At 36.6% G+C, this 10,969-nt stretch overlaps 1 protein-coding gene across 4 annotated transcripts in view; it reads right to left on the bottom strand.

Moving 5' to 3' along the window:
• Window positions 1-10,969, bottom strand: part of LOC113494407 — a 187,635-nt gene that overhangs the window by 9,236 nt on the left and 167,430 nt on the right. For all 4 annotated transcript variants that reach the window (XM_026872726.1, XM_026872725.1, XM_026872727.1 and 1 more), the window contains one exon: window positions 4,241-4,407. In XM_026872726.1, coding sequence (XP_026728527.1) covers window positions 4,241-4,407 — 167 coding nt within the window. The remainder of the gene's footprint in view (window positions 1-4,240; window positions 4,408-10,969) is intronic.

Here is a 10,969-nt window from a genome sequence, read left to right as displayed (position 1 = left end):
CATACCTAACCAGCTGAACATTTAAAACACTCCCCATATTGACCCAATTTTCTCATTAAACATAATTAAAAACTCTCTTAATTAAGTCATCAATATTATATTCTATTGCTCTTTCATTTTAGTATTCACTTCAGGGTTTTTTCAGGCATTCGGTTATTTTTCTCCAATTTAACCTCCACGACTTTTAAACGGCTCCTCCGATTTTTATCTAACATGTCGGAAAACCCTCGCACATAATTCACTTTTAATACAAAAAATCTAAATTAAATCGCGCAATCCGTTCTGGAGGTCTGGTGCCTCAGACAGACAGGCAAGAAGAACAGACAGACTCGTCAAACTTTATAACTTATTACTTCCTTATTTTTCTTATCTATACTTCTATACTTACTAATATATAAAGCTGAAGAGTTTGTTTGTTTGAACGCGCTAATCTCAGGAACTACTGGTTCGATTTGAAAAATTCTTTTTGTGTTAAATAGACCATATATCAAGGAAGGCTATAGGCTATATAACATCACGTTGCGACTAATAGGAGCGAAGATACAATGGAAAATGTGGAAAAAACGGGGAAAATTCTAACCACGTGGACGGAGTCGCGGGCAACAGCTAGTAATATATAATTAGCAATAATAGCCGTGTATAAGAATCTAATTGAATAAGTAAAAAAAAATATTTCTTCACACGAAGCTACAATTTGGACTTGAATGAATTTGCTAATGTCCCTATCACTTCCATTTTACACATTACACCGCTGCCTGTTCCCCGTTCCCGTTCGATACTTGCCAATTACGTAACAAATTACAAGGTGTAAAGCGACGAGTACTCCAAGCCAAATTGTGAATAATTTACATCAAGAAAATTGGTCTTTTGAACATCTGTAGTACGTTGATGTGATTGGATTATAAAGGTGTCTGCGTTGATTTTGAGCGAGTATTTTAATTTAATTTAACTCTACCTTCGAGAAGGGCTTATTTTACCTAGAACGACGTGAAGGAAGTAGGACAGTAGGGAAGGTACCCCCGAGGGAGCGGGTGTCCATGAGGATTCAAACGCCTTTAAAAAAAAAAAGGTAAGGTCAGATAATAGATATAATAAATATAATAATAGATATAATAATAGGTAGTTTTCGTTTTTTTTAGTCTTAAGAGTTGTTCCATTAACTAGCGCGTTTTCATCGGAACTGCCCGCCTAGTTTAGGACCCAAACAGAGTCTAAAGTAAAACTAGTCAAGTGCGAGACTGATTCGCGATACTAAGGGTTCCGTAAAGATATGCTAAAGATAAAAAAGTGACGCGGCTTAAGAAGTTTCACTTCAAAAAATTAACACAGCCGGTCGGTTAGGTTTGTTATTTCACGTTAAATGAAAAATAATCAATAATGTCAGTTCATTACGTCATTAAGAACCTCGTCCTTTTTAAAATCGAAAAGTCAAAGGATATTTTCATTCATATTAATCTGTCAGTACTTGAACAATTTACCTTAGATGTCTGAATGATTGGCAGCTCAATTTGTCCCAAAATACCAGTCTTTGTATGGACTGACGCTGGCAACTGACAGATGTGTTCACAGACTGCAGTGTGACCACCATGGGTGACCGACATATCCAATTTAATATTAATTTCGTCTGCGATGCAATTAGAGGCCTCTGGCTATTTGAGTGACAATCCGTTTATGGGAGCGGTTTAAACTTTAAAGGCAGTACTGCGGTCACATCGTTGGTGCAATGATCCGATGCGTACTGCCTTGGATTTTGTAAATGTAGATGCTTAATTTTTGAGGAGTTACGATCAAAATGATTATGGTACTTTCGGCGACAATTTTTTTTGGGAAAAAAATATCTGCCGCACTATTAAGGAATTTACTTCTTGTGTCGCGAGGGGGTTACATTAATATTCAATTCCATTGGTAGATTCTGCGCAAAATTTTGTTTTTTCTAAAACTACGCGACGTTTTTCCGTGTGAAGTCATGCATTTTGATACCGATGCCGCGATTCGAACGAAGTTTTGTGTGTACTTCTTTTTTTTCATATCAGATTTTTAATCTGCTGTAGTTGAACAAAACGGAATACCATTATTTTATACTGAAACTATATACCTAAGTTTTTCGATCCAAATAAATACATAAAAAAACATGTTTTTTTTGGCTGTGGTACTAAAAATTGCAGTAAGGAAAGCACAAAATCACACTACATAGCGTAGAAAGACCTATTCTTGCTCAACTACAACGACATCTCTTCAAGACGCAGTACTGTAGGCTTCGAAACAAAACAACCAATTACTAAGAAAAAACATTTCTGCCAACAACGAATAAATTTGCGTAAATAAGATCAAAACTTCTCGACGTCTTTCACGTTAAGACGAACGTAAATTACGTGTACGTGTACGTTGTAGAGACGATTAACCGTAGCTCGGAGTAATCTCTACGTTATGTGTCCGTCGGATTAATTCTACGCATTATGCTTATGGCTGGAGATTTTTGGTAATGGGGTACCGTGCTAGTTAACCATGGGTTACGATCTTAATATATTAGGTCTATGGAAACAAGTGTTGTAGCTGTTAAGGTCTTATAAAATATAAATGTTTTTCTATGTTAAGAATGTGAGAGATTTCGTACAAATAGTGAAATCATATTATAAGGATACTCAGAAAATATAACACCAACGTGTATTTATTAAATTCTTTATTTTTCAGTCCGTCGTTACAAAAACTTAAAATCTGAATTGCCCGCTCAATCCGACCCCCCGCGTCGTTTTTTTCTTTATGAACCCACCGTCGCGGCGTCGTCAGTATGACCAGTGTCATCATTTCAATTAGAATCAATTTACATCAAGAAAATTAATAAAAGAAATAAAATTAAGATTAAAATTAATAAAACCTTATAATATAGTACTTTTCACAAAGATTGTTAAAATATATGACGAATATATGAGTGATGGACGGAAAGATGACCGGTTAGTATCAGTGTAATTTTTCGCCCTTTGTCCTGATATCAACGACAGTATTTTTATATTGAGATAAGTAATTAGTGATTAAAAAAAGGATTTAACAGCGTTTTAATTTGCTTTGACTTGATTAACATATCTATAGCATCGACCCTTCATTCATGCTGTATTATTATTGATTTCAAGTGAATAACAATCATATATTGCAACTTATTTGCGTATTTTTTTTATCTTTTCCAACGTTTATATATATTTGTAAGTATAAACCTTATGCAGGTATATTATTATCCATTCCATTAAAATACTCTGCATTAGTTTATACACTTTACTCTCATTTTCAAACTGTCTGGACTTTAAAAGAGACTACGACCCCTGACTTTGTTTCGACATTTCTTCTCAGGGTAGTCAGATAGGAAATGTCGGCTCCAGCGTTCTCATAAAAATACATGTAAAAGTGATGAAATATACTATTTGCAGAATAAATGATTTCATTTCATATATATTTGAAGTTAGACAGTGCCAACTGTGGAATAGAGCTCAAAATGGCATAGCACCATCTCTCTTCCACAAGTTATGCTAATCCAAACCTTTCTCTTCCAATCCAAATTATCTGGTAGAGAAGGATGAAACGAAATTAAATTAGTCTTCAATTCGCCCCCGGATTAATAAGGCTTAGCTTTAACCTGAATCTATTCAAGTCATCCCGAGTTAGCCTGTAAGACAAGCCTTTGACAACCTTTGGAGGTTGTTTATCAATAGGAATAATTTAAGGCTTCAAGGTTTTCGTATGCAAAGTGGTTGCTATGGTTACCGACTAACCTAAGTTAGTCAAAGGTTAATGTTAGTGGTCTAGGGATACTGAACCATCACAAGGCTGCTTTTAAAGAAGACTCTTTATAAGTTCAGTTTCGCCACGTCTTAAGGCAATATTATTGCGGCTGTTCACAAGAAATGACACTCTATGTTATGTATTCCGCTGTCACAACTATAAAAATAATACTTTCAGACAAGGTGGTAGTCTCTTAGATGGTTGTCCGCTTGTCTGAACATTTTTCCGTCAAGTGACTTTTTCTCGGAAACGAGTGGAGGCATCAAGTTTGAATTAATATTTAATACTAAGGTGTAAGGTAAGAGTAATAGTTTTGGAAAGGAGCCAGAGGGAGAGGTTCGATCGTATGAAGAGAGTAAAGGGGAGAGAGAGAGCAGCGAAGACGGCGCAGCAGCAGTGAGCAGAGAAGAACGAAAAGAATCAAAGCCAAGGACATCTAATTAAGTACGGGGTTCGCTTAGAAACTTACCAGTAATACTAAAATGCCTAAGGCGGTAGTACTCCTCTTCGACGCCGGTGTTGGGCATGGAGGCGACGCGCGCGCGCTGCTGCGGCAACCCCAGCAGCTGTCGCTCACCGGTCCGGGAGCGAGCTGCCTTGACTGACTGCGATCTGGAGTGGTGCGGGCTGCCGTACCTGAGGACCATGAGGCTGGTTGGAAGATGACTCTATGTGATTAAAGCTATGAAATGAAAGGTAGAAGTTAGGTGAATGCTGTAATCGATAGAATCATCACTTTTTATGTAAATAATTTAAATATTATCAGGACCGCTTGCGCTTTCAGAAATATTTGTTTATTTCAAATCAGCATGCATTTTAAAACGAGCTTCGCTGAAAGATCTTATGTATCGAAATGTTTCACAATTATTTAAGTCACATTCACAAAGACAGCCGGACCCAAAACAAGATTTCTCAAATCACACAAATGCTTGTCCAACGCAAAGTCCGAACCCGTAACACGTCGCGCACAATAGTTTTGGCAGGATGACCTTTAAACCACTTCATCTTATTTTACATACTCATACATGTCTGCTCGTACTACTGAACACTCGAGAGCGAAATTAACCCTGTACTGTCACTGTTTATTCTAATGATCACTTTTTCTTTATTCGAAAGTTAACAATGAAGTATGAACACCAAATAAGCCATCATGCCATTGGACTATTTAACATCAAACCTTCATGGACAACGCTTGTTGTATACTGCATACACAACAATAGGCCACATTCGGCACGTCATTAAAGAGATTATGGCTGGAGTAATGTCCACCACAAACACCTATATAAGCCGTCCGATTGTGGGAGGTCGTCTGTCAAATAGGATGGAGTGAACAGTGACGTGTGTACCATTTGGTCGGATTATACTGGCTTTAAGCGATAGCCTGTTTAATGTGCAGTTGTTAATGTATGTATGATTGTGACGTTATTTAAATGGCCTTAGTCGTATTGGAGATTGTTATTCGTGTCAAATGCTACTTCTATTAAATCATCTTTTGCAAATGTAAGCGTATGATTCTTATAATAATACATGTATGCACATCATTTTAGACAGAGAGTGACCATGCTTTCGTCGTAACGGATCAATCGAAGGCTTGTTTTTTATGGTTTCTTACAAAAAGGAAAACCCAGCCTTATGACTACTAACTATCTTAGTAATAGGGCTAATTATAGATCTTTCAATCTTGACCGGCTTTATAAAATCCAAATTATGGCGTCATTTCCAAAAATATTGATCACAACACTCCTGGTTTTTATTTTTATTTTTTTAAACATTCAACCTATTTTAAAGCACTTTAAAGATTAAACGTCAGATTCAATTTAAAATTCATTTTATTCCAAAAGCGGCCAGTATTTAAATTAAGCCAAAACATAACAGCTTAAAATGGCAGAGCCAGACATTCCCGTAAATACGGCGTTCCTGGAAAGAAGCTGTCCGTTTCAATTATATTCGAATGCTAAGAATAGCTTAACGATGACTGACGGAGACCAGGCCGTGGCATTAAGGCTCTGCTGTTATTTCCTTCACTTTAAGAAGCCAAGGTTTGTTGTATTTTGTTTGTGTTGAGAATGATAAAAGGACTGCACTGATAGATGTGTGCTTGTTCCACGTCAAACCCACTGAACGCTTGTCGCGGGTGCGATCCCCGCGTAGGACCAGCATCTGTATGATCAAAGAGTGCTTGTCCTGAGTCTGGTTGTTTTTGTGCATGAGACTTGAATATTTGTGAAACCTCCGAAACACAAGCATTATGTTTTTTTAAGTGTTTGAGTTTGTACGTGTGTGTGGGATTGTTTTTCGTTTTTTTTTCAAGAAACAAAAATGCAAGATAACGAAAATACTTAAGATAAAGACCAATTCGTTGTTAATTTTTGTTATTAATGTCTCTAACATCGTATCAATGACAATCAAATAAAGTGGGACCCTAAAACTATTGGAATTACTTTGCCCTGCTAATAACGTGTAGAAACCCCCTCACTCACCCCCTCCTCGCCAACCCCCCTAGAGTCCCTAGATAATACAAGTTTTAATTGTCACTCAGTTGGCTGATGACGTAACACCAAAACCGTTTAGGGCTAGCGCCATTTTCAAAGTTGTGGAGCCGGGATATAGCGAAGGCGTAGAGTCGTTTGTCTTTCTACTTCTACCATCATAGTATTTAAAGAGGTACAATAGCCCAACAGAAACTGATAGATATCAAAAAGATGTTGGGAGAAATGAAATGAAATTTCGGAGATAGAAAGAGTACAGATTTTTTAAAGGATAACGACTCCCGCTCTAAGAAATTTAATCCTTTTACAATGGGCATAGGTAATACTGAACTTGCATAAGCTACCCAGACTCAGAACATATTTTTTGTCCAACGCCGGGATTGAACCTGCGACACGACGCGCACAGTGGTTTCGGCGTGGTGACTTTCTTCTACTCGGCTATCCGTGCGGTCAAAAAGGTTAGGTACAATAGAAATCGGTAACAGATCAAAAATGTGAGTTTTGTATCATTAATCTTCATATTATGAGCGAGTAATGCTGATATCGAATGTCGTGACTGCTTTGCCGTTCCATACAGTAAATGCACAAAGTTTTATGTTCGAACCAATGCAATGTGACTTTCCCTTTTTTGTCCTAGAGTAATCATACTTCTTTGTTATTTTTGTAGTGTACCTCCCATTAATATAGGTTAATTCTTCGGTCAGTTGGGACGCTATTATTGATTTTAAGTTAGGTAAATAGGTAGTAAAACATTCTTTTAAAAATGCAAATGTCTTTGATTCAATAAAACAATAAAAACATAGACGAATTTCATCAATTTTCTGCAGTAAAAAATTAACAACAAAAAAAACTGTGTTATGATTTTTTATGATATAAAATTGTTCTATTACGTAATTAAAAGTAGTCCAAACAAATTATAATAATGTAGTAATACCACTAACAGAGTAATATCCTTTTAAACCAATCCTATCGCTTCCCACCACGCCCCACCGATTACTGGCGCTGGCAACATTAATAAAACTTAGTAATATGGCCGACAGTTTGGGTCAGTTCGAATAGAATGCTTTTATCGGTGCTATGTAAGTAGAAAAAGCGTTTTGATTGCATGGATAACCGAGGGATGAACACGCTAATGACTACTGCCTGCGTCGTGTTACGGGATCGACGCCTTTGTTGGAAAAACGTTCGTGCTGATTTGTTTTAAATGTGGTGTTTTCAATTCTTTTTTTTATTAAATCTGAGTTCACGCATCTTTTCTCCGTCTTTTACATACATTTTTTCTTTCATTTGTCGTTTCATTTATGTAAAATTTTTCACACTCCACTCGTATTTATTATAGTGCGATGGTAGATATTCTATAACCTCAGTAAATGGGCCATTTGAAATGAAAGATTATTCAAATTGGACTTGCTTAAAACGAAGATGTTTTATGAAGACCTATATGATATCGGTATAAACAAAGCATCATAATGTGCTCTAGACTGGTGCCAAAATTTAATTCCTACTGTTTATCAAGATACGTAATACGGGTCACTTCGGAAAAGATCGGAGTTGTTCGTGTCCGATCGGATAATAGGAAATAAATAGCTGTAGGGAACCGATAGGTTTTTAATAAATGGCGGGAGATTAGCGATTGGTTCTACTGGATATGAGATATATGTTTTTACAGTTAAAATGCATTGCTATTTGGTTAACATTTGTTGGAGGTTGTAAAATTACACTATTTGATCGGTCACAGGTTAATCTACACTTAATATGGTCGTTCTGTATATGGGTGACCATGTCACAACGTTATGTCATAATGAGTTCCAACGTGTTCGGAAAGGCGATTTAAATTGTGGGTCATGGCTGCTATTTATACATTTTTGACAGTCGTAAGGGGTAGAAGCTGAAAAGCCTGACAAACAGTCTTACTAAGGGCTATTGTGTTACCCAAGTAACTGGGTTGAGGAGATCAGGTAGGCAGTCACTCCTTGTAAAACACTAAATGTAGGATGTGGGATTACGGTAATGCAGGATTACTTAAGCCGATAACAGCTTAACCCGATACGCGGAAGCCGGTTGTATAATAGATGAGGCAAAGTGCAGTTTATCCGGGTGGCAATTTCCTAGTACCGGATAACCGGATGTTATTACGTGGGTATGCTGACATGAACGATGAGTATTAGATTGGAAATCAATGAAACTGATAACGATTTAGATACTAATTAATATTGTACTGTAGATTACGTTGAAGCACGGTAACGCTGTGATTATTTTGAAATGACTTTCAAAAATGAAGATAAAATTCGGTCGGTGTTTTTTTATAAATATCTAGGTATTTATCTTGACTGATTGCCCCTGGATTTGAAACACATTTTTTGTGGTCGTGATTTGTTTTCTCGGAATTTTAAATTCTTCGAAAAGCTGCCATGTTTGTAGCCTCAATAAATATAAGTTGAGTAATAAATATTATTGGTCAAAGTCAGGAAGTGAAAAGAAGTCACTTGTTTGCACTATTAAATGGGATTTAGAGTTGAATAGATATTTAAATTCTGAGCAACATGACTCACAATAAGTGGCACAGGTCACCACAATAAGCCGTCTGTGAGCAACGAAGTCACGGCTTCGATCCAGGCTTAGGGCAATTCTCTGTGTGTTCCTCGTGGAACACTGTGGAACAATTGCCCTTCCTCAGTCTTAATGTCTTTGTGCATGTGATTTGAATATATGTGAAACCCATCACGACACAAGGATTAAAGACCTAATCTATACTAATATTTAAAGCTGAAGAGTTTGTTTGATTGTTTGTTTGTTTGAACGCGCTAATCTCAGGAACTACTGGTTCAAATTGAAAAAATATTTTTCTGTTCAATAGACCATTAAGCGAGGAAGGTTTTAGGCTATATAAAATCAAGCTGCAACTAATAGGAGCGAAGATATACTGGAAAATGTAGCAAAAAACGGGGAAAAATATTAATCTTCGAGGGCTTTCGTTCAAAAATTCCTAACTTATATCTTCTAACCACGCGGACAAAGTGGGGGCAACAGCTAGTTTCTGAATAAAGCTAGAAAAAATGTCCTAATATTTCCTGTATCATTTGATACAAACATACAATATAACAAAACTCCATCTCAGTATACTATACAACCTTTCACCCGAAATATAATTGTCGCATTCACCAAAAAGTCGTAACATTTAGAAAGGCAGGCCGACCCTAAAACGCAGGCAAAGCGAATTACCCAGACAAAGGAAAAAAGAAACGGCTTTTATCTTTTAAAAAGGGAAATCGTCACAAAGAAAGGTTTTTGCGTCAAACTTGGGGCGACGGGCAAAGTTGAAGAATGTTAGCTAGTGACAATTTCAGTCCTTTTTATGTTGGCGATCTCTGCTATATTTTAAAGGTTATTTTTGCTTCTAAGTGCCAATAGTGGTAATTAGAAGGGTAAATTGGATTTTTCTTTTTTGCCGTCTTTGTCTCATTGGCGTGCGAAGGTCATGCTACATTAGTGCTATCTCTCTCTGTTTTTGTTATGTGCCAGTGTTTTTCAGTATTTTCCAGTGACTAATTATACATATACACGGCGATTTTTAGTCGTCTTACAAAAGCTGCCCAGTTCATGTATCCGACGTAAAATATCCCTAGGCGCAATTTTTTTTTCTAATCAACTAAGATAATAAGTGCGAAGAAAAATTTAACAAGAGAAATCTGAAATATACTCTTAAAAATGATGAAAACGCCGCCGCCCGCGCTCCTCACCATTGTTACAAGGCTCGGACCGCGCTCGCAACAGAGCTGTGTTTCTAAAAAACTACGAATTGCATCGTAATATTGAAAAAAATGCATTTTAAATTTATTCAAATCTCATAAATATCTATTTTTTTATCATGAACGTGTTCTAGTCATTGGATACATGAACTGGGCTGCTTTTGTAAGACGACTAAAAAATCACGGTGTATAGAAATTACAGACTGACAGACACATAACTTAGAACTTTTTGTAGTGTACCTTATTTTCTGTCCAGATGCTTTTTTTGTGATTTTAATCTTTGAATAGCATTGAAAAGAACAATGAAGTTTCCTACATGTATAAAATTATCACCATTCTGGTAGACAAAGATCATCCTTATAACACATAAGAAAAATCTTGCTTTAAAGGAAATATAGCCTAGAGGAGGTTGAAAATTCAATATCTGGTGAAGCTAGACACTAAATTTTCAACCCACTACATAGAATCAAAGGTCGGTTTAGTATAGTTAGTAGAAGTGACCCCAGATTGTGTTGGCAGCCTCTGTAACCGGATATAGGCTGATTTCCCGTAGGCTTCTGTATCTACTCCGGCCGCTAATAGTTTGAAAACGGGACGAAACTATTAATAACATATACCTGTACTATGAACGTTGAGGAACGGCTGCTGTCGTTGTGGGAGCAAGATGTGGCTCTCTTTTGTATTCTGCTGTCTTGCTCTTACGACAAATTTATTTTTGACTTAGCGGTAGACAATTTTCATTTCCTCGATCGCTTACGCTGACGAATCGCTACTATGTATTAAAGTTACACTCCATAGTCACGTGTCTTGTCAAAAATAAATGTAATTTCCATACATTTAATTTTGGGATGAAATGTTGTTTAGGTTCTTTGGTATACATATCCCGAAATACTAAAAGATTACTTTTATTTTTTAAATAGAAGTTGGTATTTAAATGCACGGATAGCCAAGGTAGTATAG

Source organism: Trichoplusia ni, chromosome 5 (assembly GCF_003590095.1).
Source record: "Trichoplusia ni isolate ovarian cell line Hi5 chromosome 5, tn1, whole genome shotgun sequence".
Lineage (NCBI taxonomy): Eukaryota > Metazoa > Arthropoda > Insecta > Lepidoptera > Noctuidae > Trichoplusia > Trichoplusia ni.
Note: the sequence above shows the minus strand (reverse complement) of the source record. Positions and strands in the feature narration are given on the sequence as shown.